The sequence below is a fragment of the Eretmochelys imbricata genome, chromosome 1 (genome assembly GCF_965152235.1).
Source record: "Eretmochelys imbricata isolate rEreImb1 chromosome 1, rEreImb1.hap1, whole genome shotgun sequence".
NCBI classification, from domain to species: Eukaryota; Metazoa; Chordata; order Testudines; family Cheloniidae; genus Eretmochelys; species Eretmochelys imbricata.
Window position 1 is genome coordinate 11,171,059 of NC_135572.1, and position 22,266 is coordinate 11,193,324.

Consider the following 22,266-nt stretch of genomic DNA (forward strand, 5'->3'; position numbering starts at 1 on the left):
GACTTACAATAATGTAACGGGGTAGAGTTTAGCCAGCAGGGCACTACCTGCTGTCAGATGCAGACATGGCAGCCATTAACTTCCACTGAGGCCCTGCACGTGCACAGAAGAACTCACCAAGATGTGATACCTTCGGCCATGCAGCCCTGACCCTTGGAACCCTCTCCCCCTACTTGCCTTTCAGTAAAGAACCAACTGTGTGGCCAATGCTCAGTAAATACTCTCATGCACTACCCCAAGGCCTGCCATTTCCAGTTTCTCAGTGATCTCTGGGTCACTTCACATGCATTGTGTAACCTAGCTCCATTTGCATACAGCCCATTGTGTCTGGCTCAAGAGACTCGCATGGGGGTTATACCCATTGATTCTAGACCTGAAGTTGGCCTAAAATTTTTACTCAGTCCATGGCTGGGACCTCCTTGTGCCTGCGGAAATCCATTTTGAATTTGCTTCTTCCCGTTCTGTCAGTGACCTGACCTTTCCGTGGGGCTGCACTCATCACTTGTGGCTCTGACAGTCCTTTTGGACTGAGAAGATTGGCTTCCCCGTGGACTGTGACTAAAGATAGCGCCAGATGGTGCTCTCTCTCACCCTAGCTGTCTTTGGTGATTGTTATTCTGGATTTAGGCTGGTCTGGCAGAGCAGAGTCTGGCCCCAAATAAGGACCTTTATAAATGATCAAGTCTTTCTGGGTGCTGGAGGCTGAAGCAGCTGAGAAGGACCAAGGTCCTTGAGCCCCATCCTGTCAATGCTGGCATTACATTGATCATGTGGGGTACGCTGCCCTGCCCCTAACGGCACCAGACGAAGGTGCTGAATGTCTATGGTCCCTGCCAGTGTATCCTGGGGAAATGCTCCTGCCCATGTGGTAATCCGTTTCCCCCTCTGTATGTGCAATGAGCCCGAGAGTGGTCTCGGGTCTGTACGGTTGTGAGCACAGCAAACAGGAGGCAGCAAAGCCTGCTACCCTTTCCCATAAGCAGTGGGTGCTGCAGGTGATGGACCGACCAGCACCAGGCTGCTGTGCAGGACAGCAGTGAAAAGTCCCGGGGGGGGGGGGGGGGTCACAGCAGACTGGCCCCCTGTGGCGTGGCGTGGCTCCTGATGGTGGATTCTCTGTGGTGGGAGGAACAGGAAGCAGGCCCCTCTCCCTGTCTCTTCCAAGGCTTGATCCTACAGGCACCAGAGCATCGGCCCTGGTTTCAGGGGGTACAGGACCCGACCCCCTGGACTCTGCCTTGTGCTGTCCGGCTGGGGGCAGGCCCAAGGGCCAGGCAGAGGCAGTCCCAGCTCAGTGACGAAGCGATTCAAACAGCCAATGCAGGCCCTGTCTCTTTCCCTGCAGCCACAACGCACCCGGCTGGAAGGGGGTGGTGACAGGCTCTAGGGAAGGGTGCTACAGACATCGGGGAGCAGATTGTGGCTCTTTTCCTACAGCTTCAGACCTCCCAAGACGAAAAGATAAAGCTGCAACCCGCGGTAAGTCTGGCGTATACACCACCCGTCTGTCCATGTCTCCCGCAGCCATCTGGCTTCTTCTCCGTCACGCTCCTCCATGCGCAGCTTGGGTTTTTCCCTCACTGTCTTGGAGAGAGGAGGGGGCCGCTCTCTGCTGGCACGTCCCCTCATGGGACAGGAACTCCTCCATTCGCTCGGTCTTTCACGCCTGAATGGGTGGGACTGATGCACACAGGCCTTGCTGGACCGGCCCAGCCCTGTGGGTCCTCCAGCCCAGACACCTGTCACTGAGTCATGAATGCCCAGAGCCAGGTGTAAAACCCCTGCAGCAGCTGTGGGTTAATCTGCCCCCATGTTCATCCTGGGCTCTAATAATTGGAGACCGGCTCAAGCCCCAAAGCGTGAGGTTTAACATCCCTGCCGGAATTGTTGGGAGCATTTGCCTTGCTCATGCTGGCCGTGCTGGTTATCCAGCAAACTACCCGCTCCCCGCTTTGAATCGTAGTTGCTGGCCTCAGGGACAGCCTGAGTTCCCCAATGCCACAGGGATGAGAAAGGATTTCCTTTGCTCAGCTGTGAATTTGCCACCTTTTCATGTCAGTGATTGGCCCCTGGTCCTTGTGTCATGAGACTGAGAGAACCGAATTTTCCGATCTCCCGTCACTGGACCAGTCACTATTTCGTAGCCTCTTATGTCCCTGTTTAGTCATCTCTTGCCTAAGGCCAACAAGCCCACGTTTTTCAGTCTCTCGAGTAAGAGTCATTTTCCCAGGCCCTCGCTCACTTTCAACTCCCATCTCTGAACCGCCGCTAACTCTGCCATACACTTACAGAGCTGGGCTGACCAGTGCAGCTCACAGGCACCAGCTGAGGCCGCACCCTTGAGAACAGGATTATACTCGTCCGTGTTTTCTGCCCTTTTCCTGCCTGCCTCCAGAGCTGCGCGATGGTATTTCCCACTCCTGACCTACCCTCTGCCCCGCATGCTGGGGCCAGCCCCCCCGGCTGTACAGTTGAGCTGGCTGTGGCTAAGGCGGCTGGCGTGACACGCAGGGGTGGGGCTGCCTGCAGGACTGTGCACCCTGGGGGTAGGCTGAAGCCCCATGTAATCGGGGGCTGGCCGAGAATCAATGTAGGACGAAAGATGAAAAGAGCTAGAGCTTCCTAAGCTTGGCCAAGCACTGGCCAGGACAGCGGGACGTGGGTAGGGGATGTGATACTAGCCTAGTGAAGGGGAGAAAAGGACAGGAAGCATTTAGTCTCTTCAAGGATGGGGTGGTAGTGACGGCATGTAATTAGGAAACAGTGAAGAGGGAGGCTGAATACCAGGAAAATCTTGGCCATCAGATGGGTTCAGCTGCTGGGAAGTCCTGAAACAAACCTTATCCCCCACCTCTGGGTCTCCTTCCCAATGTCCCAAACAACCTGGGGGAGAGCGAACGAGGGAGGGAGTGAGCGGGGGAATGGAGTGAGTGGGGCGAGGCCTCGTGGAAGGGGCAGGGTAGATCCTGGGTTGATTTTAAATTCAAAAAGTAATCTGGTGCATAAAAAGGTGGAGACTACTGTAGATGACGTTCAGTTTATAAAGCGGTGGTAATCCCAACTCTCCTCTACGGCTGTGACACTTGGGTTATTGTAGAAAACACCTGAAAACCTGGAACGCCAGGACGAGCACTTCCTTGGGAAGATCCTCAACATAAAGTGGGAGAAAGAAAAGAAGGACTTGTGGCACCTTAGAGACTAACATTCATCTGAGCATAAGCCAGGGAGCTGTAGCTCACAAAAGCTTATGCTCAAATAAATTGGTTAGTCTCTAAGGTGCCACAAGTACTCCTTTTCTTTCTGCGAATACAGATTAACACGGCTGCTACTCTGAAACCTGTCAAAGTGGGAGGATCATCACACCAATGTCAGTGTCCTCATAGAGGCCAACATCTTCAGCACTGAGGCAGATTATCCAGCACTGGCTGAGGTGGAGCGGGCATTGTGTGTGCCTGCCTGATGTATACTTACCAAAACAACTGCCATACGCCCAACTCACCAAAGAAGAAAGGAAATGGGGAGGCCAAACAAAATGTTTTAAAGACCCCCTCAAGATAATCATCAAGAGTGTGGCATCAACACCACACATTGGGAGACAGTAGCCCAGGATAGGCATAGCTGGCAAAGACTTGTCAAAGAGGGAACGTCTATTTTTGAGGAAAATTGACTCTCTCCTGGTCACAGAAAAACGCCAGAAAAGGAAAGACAACCATCACGCAGCAATCGCGGCTCAACCCTGTCTTCCAACACCACCTGCAATGTCTGCCAACAAGCCTGTGGCTCAAGGATTGGACTCCTCAGTCACCAAAGGACCCATGAAAAATAAAACCTGTGAAAGACCATCCTCAACCTCGCGAGGTCACTGATGATGGAAAACAGAGCCTCTGAAACTAAGCTGCTATCTTTTTTGTTATGAGTTGGTTGATAAAGATAATAACACTGACATAATATACTTTGACTTCTTTAAGGCATTTAACTTAGTGCTGCAAATTTTGATTAAAAACTAGAAAGGTATCAAATTAACATGGCACAGAAGTTGATTAAAAGCTGTCTGATAGGTCTCAACATGTAATAGTGAAGGGGGAATTTTCATTGAGCGTGTGTTTGTCTACGGGTCCCGCAGGGATCAGTTCTCCACTCTGTGCTAATATTTTTTTTTAATCAATGACCTGGAAGAAAACATAAAATCATCACTGATAAAGTTTGCAGATGACACAGAAGTTGGGGAGAGAGAAATAACGAAGAGGACAGGTCCCTAATACAGAGTGATCTGGAGCACTCGATAAGCTGGGCATAAGAAAACAATATGCATTTTAATACAGTTAAATATAAATGTATACATCTGAGAACAAAGCTTGCAGGCCATACTTACTGGATGGGGGACTCTCTCCTGGGCAGCAGTGACTCTTAAAAAGATTTGGGGATCGTGGTGGATAATCAACTGAACAAGAGGTCTCAGGGTGACACTGTGGCCAGAGGCATAAACAAGGGAATCAAGTAGGGGTAGAGGTTATTTTACCTCTATGTTTGGCACTGGTGAGACCACTGCAGGAATCCTGTGTCCAGTTCTGGTGCTCACAATTCAAGAAGGATGTTGATAAATTGCAGAGGGTTCAGAGACGATCCACAAGATTGATTAAACCAGCCTTATAGTAACAGACTCGAAGAGCTCAATCTATTTAGCTGAACCAGAGAAGGTTAAGGGATGACTTGATTACTGCCTATAAGTAGGTACACAGGGAACAAATATTTAATAATCAGCTCCTTAGTCTAGCAGACAAAGGTCTAACATGATCCAATGGCCGGAAGTTGAAACTAGACACATTAAGACTGGAAATAAGGTGTACATTTTTAATGATGAGAGTGATTAACTACTGGAACAATTTACCAAGGGTCATTGTGGATTTGCCATCATTGACAATTTTTAAATCAAGATCAGATTTCTTCTAAGAGCTCTGCTCTAGGAATTAGTTTGAGGCAGGTCTCTGGCCCGTTCTATACAGGAGGTCAGACTAGATGATCACAATGGTCCTTTCTGGCCTTGGAATCGGTGCATGTCCTCTACTAGTACTAACATTTTCAATATATACACAATACTGTGCGGGGTGAGTCTGGAGTGCCAGCTAAAGCTTAATCCCCTGGACTCTCTCCCTCCCCATCACCCCAAACACAATCTTGTATGTGTACTCAGTACCACAAACCAAGCAGGAAGGCAGTGATGTTGCAAAGGACAGGCGCCAACTGCTGCTGAAAGAAAACAAGGACAGGCCACAGTCTCATGGGAGCAGAGTTACACACAGCAGGCGGAAGGCAAAGACTGGCTGGAGCTCTGGCTGTGGCTGAAGACAAACATGCTTATGAGCTGAGCCCCGCCCCCACCCAAAAAGAGAGCAGAACCAGCTGAGACCGAGGCCAAAATGGAACTGAAGTGATGCACAGGACCTCTGAACACGAGTGAATTCTTGTCCCCTATGAATCTAGCTAACTTACTCTCCCCTTGCTCACATTCACTTCCTTCACTGAGACATTCAACAGCCTTTGCACAATCTAACACACCACTTTGTGACACCCACACTACACAAAACCCTGCAGTTAAACATATGCCAGACTTCAACAGCATATTGTCACGTGTATTTGTTACAACAATTCACCCCGACATCCTCTATCATAAGCTCTGGGCCTACAACTGGAGCCTGTATGCTCACAAGGTGTTCCATTGAAGTCAACGGGGTACTGCTCAGGCATATGTGGCTGCAGGGTTTAGGCATTCGAGTGTAAGATATTTGGGGCAGGGATTTCTGACGAGAAATCTGATGAGGTTCAATAAGGATAAGTGCAGTGTCCTGCACTTAGGACGGAAGAACGCAATGCACAGCTACAGACTAGGGACCAAATGGTTAGGCAGCAGTTCTGCGGAAAAGGACCTAGGGGTGACAGTGGACGAGAAGCTGGATATGAGTCAGCAGTGTGCCCTTGTTGCCAAGAAGGCCAATGGCATTTTGGGATGTATTTTGGGGCATAGCGAGCAGATCGAGGGACGTGATCGTCCCCCTCTATTCGACATTGGTGAGGCCTCATCTGGAATACTGTGTCCAGTTTTGGGCCCCACACTAGAAGAAGGATGTGGATAAATTGGAAAGAGTCCAGCGAAGGGCAACAAAAATGATTAGGGGTCTGGAACACATGACTTATGAGGAGAGGCTGAGGAAACTGGGATTGTTTAGTCTGCAGAAGAGAAGAATGAGGGGGGATTTGATAGCTGCTTTCAACTACCTGAGAGGTTGTTCCAGAGAGGATGATTCTAGACTATTTTCAGTGGTAGAAGAGGACAGGACAAGGAGTAATGGTCTCAAGTTGCAGTGGGGGAGGTTTAGGTTGGATATTAGGAAAAATTTTTTCACTAGGAGGGTGGTGAAACACTGGAATGTGTTACCTAGGGAGGTGGTAGAATCTCCTTCCTTAGAAGTTTTTAAGGTCAGGCTTGACAAAGCCCTGGCTGGGATGATTTAATTGGGGATTGGTCCTGCTTCTGAGCAGGGGGTTGGACTAGATACCTCCTGAGGTCCCTTCCAACCCTGATATTCTATGATTCTATGATTTCGTCTGTAAAGCGTTACATGCAGCTATGGCTCTGTAACAACAGTGATAAACACAGAAAGGGATTGGAGGCTAGATAAGAGCCTAAACGATCAGACACTTATCCTGATGAAAAGTGCTATGCGTGAGCTATGGGGTATTATCCACACTGTCTGGGCCTTAGTTGCACAAGAGAGGTCAAAACGCCCTTCAGAATTAAGCTAGGTGTCCGAGTGTTGAAAGGCTGCAGCCTACATCACAGGAGCCATAGGCGTGGACTGCCTGGTGCACTACAGTTTCATCAGTGGAACTATTCTCACGGTATTAAAACTTTACTGAACCGTTGCGGTCTTCGGTTGTAGATTTTCCCCGGGGGTGTGGGAAGCCAGCTCACACCAGCTTGGAGAAGCAGTAAGTGACACTGGCCACATGAGGGCAGCCTGAGGAAGATGCAAGAACTAAAATGGGAAAAATGGCAACAAATGAAACAGATGTTTAAAATTCTTACTGTTTTAAATAATCCAAATTGTAAAACTTATTCTTAACGATGATCTTCAGTGTCCCGTAGACGCAGGGTTACACGTGCAAGGGCAGCAGATTTTAGAGTGTAAACAACAGGAAGACAGATCAACTGTTCTTGTGAGACTCTGCCCAGTCCCAGACATGCAGGGAGCCATCACTTGCTGCTGATAACAACATTCTTGGTTTCCAAGGATGCCAAACATGTGTTGTAACCAGGGGAAAGTCACTGCCGTTGTCCATGCCACTGAAGAGATGTCCTTTGTGACTAAACAGCGGCTCTGCTTCTCCACCAGACGCAGGCCAGCTCCGTGTGTCATAGATGTGAACGGTTCCATTGAAGCCTTTGTTAAAAGAATAAAAAAGAATGTCAGACTATAGAAATGGGCAACTGTTCAGCTTGGTCCAGGAGCCCTAACTTTTACTTGCCCTACACTGCGGGTTCCACTGCGGAACACTGCGGGTTCCACTGCGGAACACTGCGGGTTCCACTGCGGAACACTGCGGGTTCCACTGCGGAACACTGCGGGTTCCACTGCGGAACACTGCGGGTTCCACTGCGGAACACTGCGGGTTCCACTGCGGAACACTGCACTCCAGTTCACACCTTCCACCCAGGCAGGACAGGTGAGATCGAACAGGCTACAGGCCTGGAGTCAGAGAGACCAGGTATTTATCCACGACGGGAAAGAATCCAGTGCAGGCTCAGGTAACTTGAGAATTCATTGACCTATATTTGTACCATCCCAGCTGAGACAAGAGCTCACGTTCCTGGTGCCCCAATGGGAACGCTGCCTGGTAGCCTAAATCTGCGTCTGTGCGCACGGTTGGCACTGTTGAGCAGGAAGCATTTACCAACAGCTTCCACACGGTTACCGGAGTGAATGTGGATTCTCACTAGAGGCGGAAACCAGCTCTTCACATACAACAGGGTGACAGCTACTGGCATATACTACAGCACAGAATCGTAGGCCTGGAAGGGACCTCGAGAGGTCATCTAATCCAGTCCCCTGCACTCATGGCAGGACTACGTAATGACGAGACCATCCCTGACAGGTGTTTGTCTAACCTGTTCTTAAAAACCTCCAGTGACGAAGATTCCACCACCTCCCTAGGCAATTTATTCCAGTGCTTAACCACCCTGACAGTTAGGAAGTTTTGCTAATATCCAACCGAAGCCTCCCTTGCTGCAATTTAAGCCCATTGCTTCTTGTCCTATGCTCACAGGTTAATGAGAACAATTTTTCTCCCAATCCTTGTAACAACCATTTATGTATTTGAAAGCTGTTACCATGTCGTCCCCCCCCCAGTCTTCTCTTCTCCAGACTATACAAACCCAATTTTTTCCATCTTCCCTCATAGGTCATGCTTTCTAGACATTTAATCATTTTTGTTGCTCTTCAGGAAAGATGTGGACAAATTGGAGAAAGTCCAGAGAAATGAGGCCCCCAGAACTGGACACAATACTCCAGCTGATGCCTAATCAGCGTGGAGTAAAGCAGAAGAATTACTTCTCGTGTCTTCCTTACAACACTCCTGCTTATACATCCCAAAATGATGATTTTTTTTTTTTAAACACACACACACCACACAGTGTTACACTGTTCACTCATATTTAGTTTGTGATCTACTATGAGCCCCAGATCCCTTCCTGCAGTACTCCTTCCTAGGCAGTCATGTTTGTGAGCAACTGATTGTTCCTTCCTAACTGGAGTACTTTGCATTTGTCCTTATTGACAGTTTCATCCTATTTACTTCAGACCAATTCTCCAGTTTGTCCTGATCATTTTGAATTTTAATCCTATGCCCCAAAGCACTTGCAACCCCTCCTTGTTTGGTATTGTCCACAAACTTTATAAATGTACTCTCTATGCCATTTATCTAAATCATTGATGAAGATATTGAACAGAACCGGACCCAGGTCCAATGCCTGATAACTACTACCACGAGACAGCATCTAAAGCTTTAGTAAAGTTAAGTTATACCACAACTACCATTTCCCCTCCATCCACAAGGCTTGTTACCCTGCCAAAGAAAGCTATCAGGTTGGTTTGACATGATTTGTTCTTGACAAATCCATGTTCACTGTTACCTATCACCTTATTATCTTCTAGGTGTTTGCACACTGATGGCTGGATTATTTGCTCCATTATCTTTGCAGGTAATGAAGTTAAGATGGCTGGTTTGTAATTCCTGCATGGTGAGTGCTGAACGATTCTACAGTAATGTGCAGGAGCAATCTGTGGTGAGGAACCTGAGATGAATTCAGGTCAGTGTACAGCACTGATGGAGGTGGGGAGGGAATGGAGAAGAGGCCTTTATTATTTCACCTCAGGCCTGATTTTCAGTAACTGGAGACCCAACTTGCACTTATGCATTTCCTTAAGCACTAACCGCACACGCTAACCAGGGATCTGCACGCACACCTGAGTTAAGCGTGTGCACAAAAGCAGGTGCAAGCCTGGAGTTGCACTCAGAGCCAGTGCATGTGGCTGTATTTGGAGGAAGCTGCACCCACTTGCCATCTTGTCCCAGGCACTGGGCCAAACCCCACCCTGCTGTAACTCGACTGAAGTCCATGGGGTTACACCAGGGCTGAGTCTGGCCCAACAAGTTTTGTTGTCATTTTAGCACTCTGGGGGATGAAACTAACAGCTTATCTCCATCATGGTCCTAGGGATCACCAGTCACATAATCTCACTCCAAACTGACAAGCCACATTATAACACAAGGCATCATGGGTAGGCAGATCGCCATCGGACAAGGCTTCCAGTGCAGAGTCAACCAGATTTGAAAACACATGGCCAACAAATCCCCACCTCCCAAGAGTTACCTGAAATGGCAAGGCATCCGTCCAGAACAGGAGCCCAGGAGACGAGCAGGAACTCTGTGCTTGGGCTGGCTGCAGAAACTTTGCACTTGGCCGATTTCAGAGGCTTTGGGATATTTCTCAAGTCTGTTAGTATGAGCTGTCCTCCGGATGAGAGGCGAGCGATAGTGGGTGCATTCACATCAGAGCCCTGCAGACCAGGACCGACACCCATGCACCACTGCGCCCCACTGAGTGCCGAAGGAACAGACGTATCACCCAGGGGACTCTGCGGCTGTCGAACATCTGCCAGGCACAGCTGCCCCTTCACGCAGCAGGCCAGCAAAGTATTACAGTCCAGGAATTCCAGGCCGCTGACCTCATCGCTGCTACTGGAGGCTAAGAGAGGAGGAAGAGAACCTCAGACTTCACAGGATGCTCAGCTACAACTGCTAGGTTTAGAAATTGCAGGGGTGACAAATAGATCAAACACAGGGTTAAACACATTCCCTTCTGTGGAAGCAGATTTGGAAGCTGCTTTAGAAAGTTTTCAGGCAGGACTAGTAGCAGGGAGCTGGTATATGCCCTAGGTTTATTATGGTACAGGCTCAAATGCTAAGGGCCAGGTTCTGCTCTTGCTGGGGGGAGTTAACCCCTGGGCAGAGGATGTGGTGAATCTACCCCAACACAAGGGTAGTTCCAAACCCAAATCCCCCACTCATCAAACTGCATAGGAGTAAGGCTACAAGACCTTCATGACAACAGGGAGTCCCGCAGCAACCCAGTCTCCACAGGCGGCAGGGGACCCTCCTGCAGCTGACCAGCTGCCATGGGGATGGGGGAGGAGAGGGCGGGGGAAGGACCCTGCAGCTCCCAGCCACTGTGGGTGGCAGGACCCCTGTAACTGACCAGCCACCAGCAGGGCCCCCTGAGCTGTCCAAGGGCCCCCCTGCAGCTGCTGCAAGCAGCCAGCCCCTGCCTCCCCACTCACAGCTAGTGGCAGAAGGACCCCGGAGCGGCTCAACCGCCTCGGGTGGTGGTGCCCCTCACCCCAGCTACTGGACAACAGGGTCCCCGCAGCTCCCCATTTTGTCAGGGATGTTTTTAGTAAAAGTCAGGGACAGGTCATAGCTTCCATGAACTTTTGTTTATTGCCTGTGACCTGTCCATGACTTTTACTAAAAATATCCATGACAAAATCATAGCCTTACACATGAGGCCCCAAGCTATACTCTCGTCTTCACCACTCAGAGCTCCGCTACTGACAGAAAAGCAGCACGTTGGTATGGTATCACGGAGACACAAATGCACAACGCCAGCTACCTTTCACTATCGACCTGCACTTCCCAGTGCCCCCTCAGTACAACCAGCCCCAGCTGCTGGACATCTGTAAACCACTGGGACTGGTAATTCAAGTGTTGTCCCTCGGGCGTTGGATCTGTTGGCAGTGAAGACTTATTTAGGCCTGACAGAAGCCTGCTGTGGATTTTAAGAGACTGTTCTGTTAGTGTGTAACCCAGTAAGCAAAAGGAGAACTGTGTATGTGTAAGAAATTGCAGAGTAATTATGTTTGAGAGAACAAGAAAAGATAAATTAACTAAGAATCTAGAAAAGACCAGTGTGAACTAACACTAAACCTGTACTGATGGGAGAGGAGAGTTAACAGTGGTGAGATTTTCCTGATGAGCTTCCAGCTGGTGAGTAACTGACAACTACTTGCTAAGTGTTTTGCCTTAAAAGATTATGTAGACCCATCTGCTGAGTAAGTGAATATCAGTCCAACAGGGCAGAGAACCCGGATCCTGGAATGTGGAATTATCCAGGCTTTGGACAGAGTTAGGGTAACATTTACAGAAGGGGCTAAGATCCACTGACTTTCAATGAGATTTAACTACCTAAATCACTATGGCCCCTGCGCAGTGGAGTTCAGAAGTGCCAACAGACAGGTCATTCCGAGACTGTTGCATTGTGGGATTGCAGCTGGGGTACTGCTTATACTGGTACAGGCGTGCGTTCGTGCTGTCATTGCGCCAGCAGAACTTTACCAACTGGGAGCTTGTGTCACTCTGAAACGGGGAATAACTATGCTGGAAGAAATGGAGGATTTTGTCAGTAGGAGGAAAAATTAAGTGTGGATACGCACCAGGCCGTGCTCAAAAAAGGGGAGTTTTGCTGGTACAATTTTCTAGCATAAACCACAGCTGTCATAAATATAAAGGGAAGGGTAACCGCCTTTCTGTATACAGGGCTGCAAAATCCCTCCTGGCCAGAGGCAAAATCCTTTCACCTGTAAAGGGTTAAGAAGCTAAGGTAACCTCGCTGGCGCCTGACCCAAAATGACCAATGAGGAGACAAGATACTTTCAAATCTGGAGGTGAGGAACAAAGGGTTTGGTCTGTGTAATACCTTGGCCAGGAACAGATCAAGGATGCAAGCCCTTCAACTCCTGTACAGTTAGTAAGTAATCTAGCTAGAAAATGCGTCAGGTTTTCTTTGTTTTGGCTTGTAAATTCGCTGTGCTGGAGGGAATGTGTATTCCTGTTTGTGTCTTTTTGTAACTTAAGGTTTTGCCTAGAGGGATTCTCTGTGTTTTGAATCTGATTACCCTGTAAAGTATTTACCATCCTGATTTTACAGAGGTGATTCTTTTACCTTTTCTTTAAATAAAATTATTCTTTTAAGAACCCGATTGATTTTTCGTTGTTCTTAAGATCCAAGGGTTTGGGTCTGTGTTCACCTGTACCAATTGGTGAGGATATCATCATCAAGCTTTCCTCAGGAAAGGGGGTTTAGGGCTTGGGGGGATATTTTGGGGGAACAGGATTCCAAGTGGTCCTTTCCCTGTTCTTTGTCTAAATCACTTGGTGGTGGCAGCATAGTGTTCAAGGACAAGGCAAAGTTTGTACCTTGGGGAAGTTTTTAACCTAAGCTGGTAAGAATAAGCTTAGGGGATTTTCATGCAGCTCCCCACATCTGTACCCTAGAGTTCAGAGTGGGGAGGGAACCCTGACAACAGCCTAGGAGCAACTGAAAACATTCTGCTTGGTCTACAGCACAGGTTCAGAACCTTGGGGTTGTATCTGGGTTCATGGCGTTGCAACCACCACCCGCTCTTCACGGCTAGGTAAGAGGATGCCAAAGCTATGTTCTGCTGCGACATGAGGTCAACATATGGAAAAGTTTGAAGATAAATTTGTTGTAAGTGCCTAAGGGACTCAGGTGCCTAAGTCTCATTGGCTTTCATTGTGATTTAGGCACTTTTGAAAATGTTCCCCTGAAAACCACTGGCTTAAAGAGTGCACTGTTTAGGTAGTCTATTGTGAAATCTCCCCCCAGCCCCAGCTTTAAATACCTGCTGTGTAGATGTTTTTCTTTGATTCAATCTCTGTAATTTGGACATTGTTGACTCTTGAGCCATGAAGGACACAGGGGGTTCTCGCCAAAGTGGTTGCAATTTTAGTCCAAGGTTTCTTGCTGTCATTTCCCGTGGGGATGGTACTTACGGATTTAATAACATCTATTTGAAAGAGACACAATGAGCTATAACAGTGCAAGTACTGAATTACCAGTAGTTACATTTTTGAAGTGTTCTGTGAAGATGCATTACAATTCAACCCACAGTTGATATTTTAAATCCTCTTCCAAGGGCACAAATACCTTTCACAACAGTTGAGCAGGTATGGTAAAATGGTCTATTTAGAAATCTAGACAACCCAATATAAAAGTGTTAAGCAGGTCACTTGTTTTCAGTAAATGACAGAATAAAGTAATTGCAATAAATACTTAGCACTTCTCTTCCATAAACTTCACAGTGCTTTACAAAGTGGGGATCCCCATTTGACAGGTGGCAAACTGAGGCACGGAGCAGTGATATGATTTGCAGTAGGTCACAAAGGGTCAGAGTGTAGAGCCCTTGTTTATACTGCTGAAAGCTCCTGCTTAGGAGTGAGGTCAATGAAGTGAATGGGACAACTCCTGTGAGTAAGTGCTTGCAAACAAGACTAGGGGATTTACAATCCGTCCCAAAGCAAGACAAAGACAGTAATGGGAACAGATCTGAGGTGTTCTAACTTTTAGTCTGACTGGGCTGCCGCCCTAGTGACAGCACAGAACACACCAGTGGTTAAAAACATGTAATTGTCCTTTAGCTAAACATCTCTGAGGCCAGTTGCAGTGCAGGGGATTCAGCCATGTAATTAGTAACAATGAGTGAAGATCAACTAAATGCATCCACAGACACGTGCTGAAAATGGACTCCAGGACCTATAATCTGCTCTGTCCAGGGGAAGCTTCCCAACAATGGAAAGCTCAGATGGTGGGTCAGAGCCCCAGCTTGCTCCTGGTCAACTGCGGCTCTCTACACAACAATTTCACATTGACATACAGGCCAAAATTTCCAGTGACTAGTGATTTTGGGGGCTCAATCTGAGACACCTTGAAGAGGCCCTATTCTCAGAGATGCCGCTCACCCGCCCTTCCAGGGGGTCTCCGTTTGGGCCCCCATAATGCCCAACCTTCTTTGTCCTCCATAATTCCAGGGCACTTCAATGAGAAACATTAACACTCTGCCCTTCTCTAGCACCTTCCACCCAAGAGCCTCCAAGTGCTCCACAACTAGGAGAGGATTAATACACATGACCCCCTGCCTCCAGTGTAGTAGGGAAGCTCTAGCCCTCTTGGGCAGCAGGGCTGAGCGAGTTGCCAATGGTACTTTATACGTCACCCATGTTGCAGGAGGACTGTGCAGAGAGGAGTTAGCGGCAGACTAACTCCTACCGATTTAAACTTGTGTAAGAGCTGCTCAGACATGCACTCACCAGTGTCCTCCGCTGCCAACTGCCACACTTGCAGGGAACTATCTGGTGGGCCACTTGTTACCAGCAAGCTGTGAAAACAAGGAAACCAGATGCAAGCTCTTCGTTAATGGGAAATGGCCTTTCCCTTCAGGGCTGGTACATGCTGGTGATGACAGGCATGTCTGTTCTCGGCGTTTCCTCCCACCATGCCCACAGCTCAGGCTCAGTTACTCCCATCCTGCACCTGGGGCAGGGACAGGCTCACCTGTGGCATTAAGCTATGCTAGTGCTTCCTGTGTTTGGGGACCTTGCAGGAGTCTGCCTGGTTCCCACCCCACCGTAGTTAAAGCAGCCCCAGGGTGATGTCATTTATTTAAAAAGAAAAGGAGGACTTGTGGCACCTTAGAGACTAACATTTATTTGAGCATGAGCTTTCGTGAGCTACAGCTCATGTCATCGGATGAAGTGAGCTGTAGCTCATGAAAGCTTACGCTCAAATAAATGTGTTAGTCTCTAAGGTGCCATAAGTCCTCCTTTTCTTTTTGCGAATACAGACTAACACGGCTTCTACTCTGAAACCTGTCATTTATTTAGCATATTTGCAGCACATACCAAGACTGAGCAGAACAACATGAGCAAACACTGAGGAAGGGAGACTAGCAGAGGGGCGTGTGTGCGCATGGGGTGGGGAATCCGCTGAAGAGGTGGGGCAAACAGGTAACAGAAGTTGGCTGTTTGCATGGCCCTTGAATGGCCATGAGAAAATCCTTGCAGAGCGTCCAGCATTCTACTTGGCAGGGACACTCCGGCCCAAGAGAAGTGAGAGTCCAAGGCACAGAAGACAGTGCCAGTTGCTCGAGTCCTTGGAGAGCCATTGGGACGTAACGGACACCGAGAGCTGCTTTGCCTTTTCATTCCTGCCCTGCTTTAACGTCAGCAATGGACTCTCTGCCTCTAACGCTAGTCCGAGCAAAGCACTGGAAAATATCCAGAGAATGATCTGTGGGGGCTTGGGGAGAGGAGAGGGAAAGTGGAGAAGGAGCTTGGGTCAGTGAAGGAGGCTGTTTTCAGGAGCTGCCTCCTAAAAATGCCACCACCAGGGCAGTCCTTTCTGTCCCCTATGGAGCTGTCAGTGGTTTGTCATCAGGAGGGGGTGCTGCTAACACTGCCTCTTCTCTACAGCTGCTCCCTTTCTGCTGGCTCCTCTGATGTCCCCTTCCCTGCGGGACACATGACAGGACAGCAAGAGTAGAGCGACCAGCTGCCCCATGAACCCCACCACACAAGCCTGAGCACTTCTGTACTGGGGAGGCAGGGGAAGGAGATATCCCAGCGGGTGAGATACCTAATGCACCTCTCCTGGGCAAGGCCATGTAGAAAAACTCCATAAAGGGAGGACCGCCAGAGGAAGAGAAAGAAGTGAGCCAATGGACTGCACAGAGGAGTATACACAGGAGCGCATGGGGGAGGGGCCAGGAGAGGCAACATCACATCATAGAGGGCAAGGGGGGGAAGATGGTGAATTGGGGCAACAGCAAGAGAAAGTGAAAGAGGAAACTGACCTGGCACTGAAGGGAGAAGGACGGAGCCAGAGCCCTTTCAGCTAGGGGATTTTCACATATGTTCCTGTTTTACTGGACCTCCCTTGGCAGATCTCCTGAGTGTTTGGGGGGGGGAGGGGGGTTCTTTAGAGCCCTTGCTACATTCATTTTGCTGGCCAGCTATGTTAAAAGCTGGCAAGTCTTGTCAGGTGGCTCTTAAACTGGCCAGGGAAGGGGGAGTTTTCATCGAACAAAACAATCCAACACATCCATTCAACAGGAACCAGAAAGTCCCCATCCATATACCTGGTGTCTGGCACATGCCGCAGGCTGTACACAGGGCGGTCGGAAAATCCACCACGTTCCACCTTGAAATCTCTCTCGGGACACACACCCTACAAACCAGAAGCAGACAGATGTTGTTCTTTAGCACATAATGCCGCTAAATTCAACATACCTTCACTCTTTCAAGGTAACCAGGCAATACATCAAGGTCTGTAAGGGCTGAAGTCCTCCGTCACAGTTAATACGGTCGATTTATGCAGTGTTTTTCATCCCGAGAGATCCCAAAGCACTTTGAAAAATGGATATGCAGGGAGTGTTTCTGCACCCAGCTCTGGGGAGAAGCCTAGCAGATGACCATTGCACAGTCTGAGACAAGACACGAGGAATACTACATCCAATACAACTCCAAGGGGATGACCAGAGCTGGCGTGTGGCCAGGCACGAGGGTTTAACATTCCTGCTCCCGGAGTCACTGGAGGTTCCAAGGCATTTCTCATTAGCAGCCATGACTTTGGATTTACAACTCACCTAAAAGACAGCATCTCCAACAGCAGAGTGCCCCGTTCCCTCACGCTGGGGCACTGGCCAGCGGGGAGCATGCCACCCAGTAACCAAGCACCATTTTCTGCAGCACTGGGAAGCTCGTCCATTTAAGTACTAACTTAATCTGCTTCCGCTTTGCCAGGGAGATCAGCAGACAGCACAGCACAAGACGGTACAGGAGAGGTACCAATACGAAAACGTTTGTCGGGGGTTACTATGGTGTTTGTTCTAAGTGCAGAGAAATGCTAGGGGTTCCTTCAGAAACCCAAGGGTGCGAATCTGAAACGCTGCCAGTGCTGCCAGATCACAAAAGATTCTGTTCTTGGGGTGGGGAGGAGAGTCCGTCAGAACTGAGCAGAGGTTCTCAAATGACGACACAGGGAGCAAACTGGCAGGGTGGTCTAGTGGACAGAGCACTGGATTGGGACTCAGGAGATGTGGATTCTATTCCCTACTTGCCTGCTGGGTAACCTGAGACCAGTGGCTTTGCTGCTCTGTGCCTCAGTTTCCCTGTATGTAAAATGAAGACAATGAAACTGATGTTGGATGTAGAGTGCTTTGAGATCTATAGAGAAAAGTGCTAGAAGAGCTAGGTATTCTTATTCTGCATGAGGTTCTGCATGCAGGACTGGGCACTTAGTGAGGTAGAGGAGCCCAGATTTGACTGCAAATGGATTATTTAAACTAGCTGAGTAATGAGGGTAACAAGGAAAGCAGCCCAGGAGTCTGCACGAACTAACTCCAGAGCAGCTGCCCTGCGATAGGAACCTCCTCCTAAAACTAATTCACCAAGTCACTTCTCTCTCCTCTTTCAATTCCTCCTGAAAACTTACCCCAGCCCTATGACAAGTCAGTCCACGCTCACAACCACAACGCCATACACAGATGGAAACGTCAAGATGCATCCATGCCTTCAGTGAGTGATCTCAAGGTATCTCTTGTTCTACCTTGTGTATCTAACCAGGTCATGTCTACATGCACCCTGTAAGTTCTTCAGGGGGTGGACCCTGTCTTTTTGCAGGTTTCTGTAAAATGCCTGCTGGCTGCACACATTTGGGGGAGATAAAGAATTTGAAATGAATACTACACAGCCATCATCACCTGCTTCTCTTTCACATACAGTTTTTGAGGCAACAGGAGCTGGAGAATTTCATTTCTTCTGGAGTTTTCATATCCCGCTACACAGACACCTAGAGTTACAAAAGAAACAATGATGAGATGAGTTCAGGATGAGCCTGCTCATTCACTGGGAACAATCCTCTGATAGGGAATTTAAGGATTACGGTTTTAGCTGTACTGTGGGAAATCTGTTTCAAATCACAACGTGCTGCCATTGGATCAATTTACCTCTCTCCTCTACATCTGCAGAAGTCTCACCCTTCTAACCCGTTTCTTTCTTCTACTCTGGTATTTTTTACCCCAACAAACTTCTCTTTCATTGTTTTCCCATCTCATTTTACTCTCCACAGGATCACACCGCTGTCTCAGCTACGCTAGTGCTTGCCTAGAGGCAGCAACTGGAGTTGCTGACACACACCCAATCAATTTCACTCCGCTAATGCTGCTGGAGGAAGTGTTAGGTGCACAGTCCAGGGGGTGAAAGGTCACAGTAATGTAGGAGAAGCATCGCCATACAGCAGCATTCCCAATCCCCTACAGCAGCCGAGGACTGAACCTGCGTCTGGGCACCAGCATGTAATGCCTCCTCAGCAGAATGAGCTTGACAAAGATCCTGTCCCTCTCCACTGCTGCTCCTGTTAAGGCCACAGGGAGGGTGTTGCAGACACCAGCACAATTTTCTTAGACTGAGGTAAGGTTGTAGAAACAATAAAGGCTTTTATGGCAACAGCCCCTTTGGTTAACCAAAGCACTAGACTTGGCCAGTCTCCTGCTCCCTCAGAAAGTCCTGGACTGTAGGGTATGTATTACAGGGGACAGACAGAGGCAGCTTTCGTAGGGACAGCAATATCTGGGGATATGAAGGGAGGCGAACATAGATCCACAGGAACTGAAGGAAGAAGCTATAGGATCTCTTGAGCTGAGTTGCTGCATCAGTTTCAATAACCCTTCTCCCTCTTAGATCCTCTCCAAAGTGCCTATCCCCATGGTCTCTGGGGTTGAAGGTTTGTAAGATCTGCATCTCCTCCGTCTAGTCTACAAGACTCCAAAGTCTGCAGTTTCAGGTTAACATTTCCTAGGAACAAAAAGCTGCTGCAGAGGAGAACTGACACTGCAAAATAGTGATTCCAGCTCAGCCTTGTGCTCTGTTTGTTTCAGAAAAAAATATTTTGGTTTAGCCAAACTAAAAAGTTGGTTTTGCAAGAGCACTCTCACGCTTCATGGGCACATAATTCTGAATCATCCCTCCACCAGGAATGAAAGCATGTAAACTGCTCCAGGAAGATCCACGTAACGTGGCAGATCAGGAACACAGCTACTATAGCCAACATGAGTATACACCAATTGTTACTGCAGCCTCCCGTCCTATAGTCTCCTTTTTGTTAACAGTTCCGTGTACAGGGTCTGTTACAGAGTCTGTCTTATTACACAGACAGAGGTCAAATTGCACCTGCTTGCACTATCCCTGAATTCGGCTCAAGGTCATTGTAAAGTTTTAGGAAATGCACATGGATCTAGGAGAAGAGGCATTAAGAAAATTAATATGAAGCAAAATGAATTAATTAAATGGCCAACAAGCCATGGGTGTGGATGCTTCAGGGGGATGTTAATGGGATACAGAACATTTCAACTAGTGTCCGGTGATTAAAAAACCGTTCACAGGAACATAGAAACTGCCATACTGGAACAGATGAGCAGTCCATCTAGCCCAGTATGCCGCCTCTGACAGTGGCCAGAACCAAATGTTTCAAAGAAAAGTATAAGAACTTTTCAGCAGTAAATGTATAATAATCTACCTGAACGTAGGTCTCTTCCTGATCTCTAATAGTGATTGGCTTAAACCACGAAGCACAAAGCTTAAATCCCTGCCAACATTTTGTCATTAATTATAACACTGAATACTCCTGAAACTCCTATCTACCTTCTATAGATCATTCATTATTTTATACACTTTTATGATGTCCTTTCTTATTCACCTCCTTCTAAGGTAACAATCTAATCTTTTCAATCTGTCTTTTTAGTAGACAGGTTTCAGAGTAACAGCCGTGTTAGTCTGTATTCGCAAAAAGAAAAGGAGTACTTGTGGCACCTTAGAGACTAACCAATTTATTTGAGCATAAGCTTTTGTGAGCTACAGCTCACTTCATCGGATGCACACTGTGGAAAATACAGATGATGTTTTTATACACACAAACCGTGGAAAAAATGGGTGATCACTTCAAAAGGTTTTCTCTCCCCTCACCCCACTCTCCTGTTGGTAATAGCTTATCTAAAGTGATCACTCTCCTTACAGTTTCTTCTGCAGTTTCCACGGTATGCATCCGATGAAGTGAGCTGTAGCTCACGAAAGCTCATGCTCAAATAAATTGGTTAGTCTCTAAGGTGCCACAAGTACTCCTTTTCTTTTTGCGAAGACAGACTAACAGGGCTGTTACTCTGAAACCTCTCCTTACAATGTATATGATAATTAAGGTGGGCCATTATCATACACATTGTAAGGAGAGTGATCACTTTAGATAAGCTATTACCAGCAGGAGAGTGGGGTGGGGGAAGAGAAAACCTTTTGAAGTGATGATCACCCATTTTTTCACAGTTTGTGTGTATAACAACATCTTCTGAATTTTCCACAGTATGCATCCGATGAAGTGAGCTGTAGCTCACGAAAGCTTATGCTCAAATAAATTGGTTAGTCTCTAAGGTGCCACAAGTCATCCTTTTCTTAATGTAGAGGAGGTAATCTTTTATTAGACTGACTTATCTTGGTGGAAGATACAAACTTTTGAGATACACAGAGCTGTGTGACCCAAAAGCATGTACCTGCCACCAACAGAAGCTGATCCAATAAAAAAATATTACTCACCCAACTTGTCTCACTCCAGATTAATTAGCAGATGACCTATCCACAATCTTTCCATGGAATCGTCTGGAAATCTATTCTGTACCTATTTCTGTGGATTGACAGAAGAGTTCATCTCTCCAGGGCTGTTAAATGGGCAACTTTCACCAGCAGTAAACTCACCCAAAAATAAATACGGGAGCCACTAAGTTCCGAAAACAGCGACTAATTTTGCCAAGCAAACACAAGCGAAATGACTCACTTTTTTCTCCTGCCCATTCAATGACTCTTGTCGGCTCTTGGAGCTCAAACACATGCAAATCATTATATCTGAAAGCCACAACAACAAAATGGCATTAGACCCGGGGTGCTGGAAGAATCTGCAGAGTGGGGCGGGGGGGGGGGGGGGGCAAGAGCCACGGAGCCGATCTGTAACCCCAGTACACGGCGGAAGCCCCTTCCGGCCGGCACCCGCCCCCGAGGCCAGCCCCCCAGCAGGCAGTCCGTGTCTCTGGCAGGCAAGTCGCCCCTGCCGGGGGCTACGGCGCCGACCCGGAGGATGGCTCAAGGCGCTGTGCCCCCCAGGGCGCTACCCTCGGCCCGCTGCCCGCACGGGGACACTGAGGCAGGGGGCAGGGCCCCTCTGGGGGCTGGGCCCCTCCCGCTGCCGGAGGCGGCGCGTGACCCGACCGGCGCTGACGTGCGAACGGGGGCTCGAGCCCCGGGGCCGGGATCTCGCGGCGCCGCAGGGCGGGGCACTCACAGCCGCAAGGACTCCAGCAGCCAGGCCTCCGCAGACTCCTCCGCCATCTCGGGCCGGGCGCGCGCGCCGCCCGACGGCCGGAGAGTCACATGACCCCTCCCCTCCACGTGACGCCCGGCTGCCACGTGACACTCCCACACGTGACGCCTCTGGGCGCCTGTGATTCCTCCCCTGGTGAGGCGGCCCCACCCCCCCCCCCCCGCGCCAGTCCAGCTCCTCGCTCTCCCAGCAGCCCCGAGCCCGCCCACTGCAGCTGCGCAGCCTCCGCCTCGCCCGGGCCCCTGCCGCGCCCCCGACCTCAGCCGCGAGCACAGGCCTCCCTCCCTCTGCGCATGCGCACCCACCGCTCCGGCCTCGGGCGCGCTCCGGGCGCGGGACCGGCCCCGCTCCCTGCCCCCGTCGGGGGCTCGCACCGCAGGGGGCAGGTTCGTTGCCTGGCCGCGGAGGGAGACCGGCAGCGCCAGCCGGGCCGAGCGCGA

The 22,266-nt window shown here is 49.0% G+C and overlaps 1 protein-coding gene and 1 long non-coding RNA gene across 3 annotated transcripts; one reads left to right on the forward strand and one right to left on the reverse strand.

Moving 5' to 3' along the window:
- Positions 1–1,454: 1,454 nt before the first annotated feature.
- Positions 1,455–9,934, forward strand: LOC144274260 (uncharacterized). Of its 2 annotated transcripts, XR_013347854.1 has the most exons (4): positions 1,455–1,479; positions 8,994–9,140; positions 9,257–9,364; positions 9,773–9,934. It is a non-coding gene; the product is annotated as an uncharacterized LOC144274260 (long non-coding RNA). The 2 variants fall into 2 exon arrangements; XR_013347851.1 differs by lacking the exon at positions 1,455–1,479 and having other exon boundaries at positions 8,410–9,140.
- Positions 7,071–21,911, reverse strand: WDR73 (WD repeat domain 73). The gene is made up of 8 exons (XM_077832842.1): positions 21,788–21,911; positions 21,287–21,354; positions 18,171–18,259; positions 16,548–16,636; positions 14,722–14,789; positions 13,257–13,421; positions 9,929–10,303; positions 7,071–7,439 (listed from the first exon to the last, which is right to left on the reverse strand). Exons 1-8 carry the CDS (start codon positions 21,832–21,834, stop codon positions 7,204–7,206), a joined length of 1,137 nt encoding a protein of 378 aa, XP_077688968.1. The 5' UTR covers positions 21,835–21,911; the 3' UTR covers positions 7,071–7,203.
- Between the last annotated feature and the right edge of the window lie 355 nt (positions 21,912–22,266).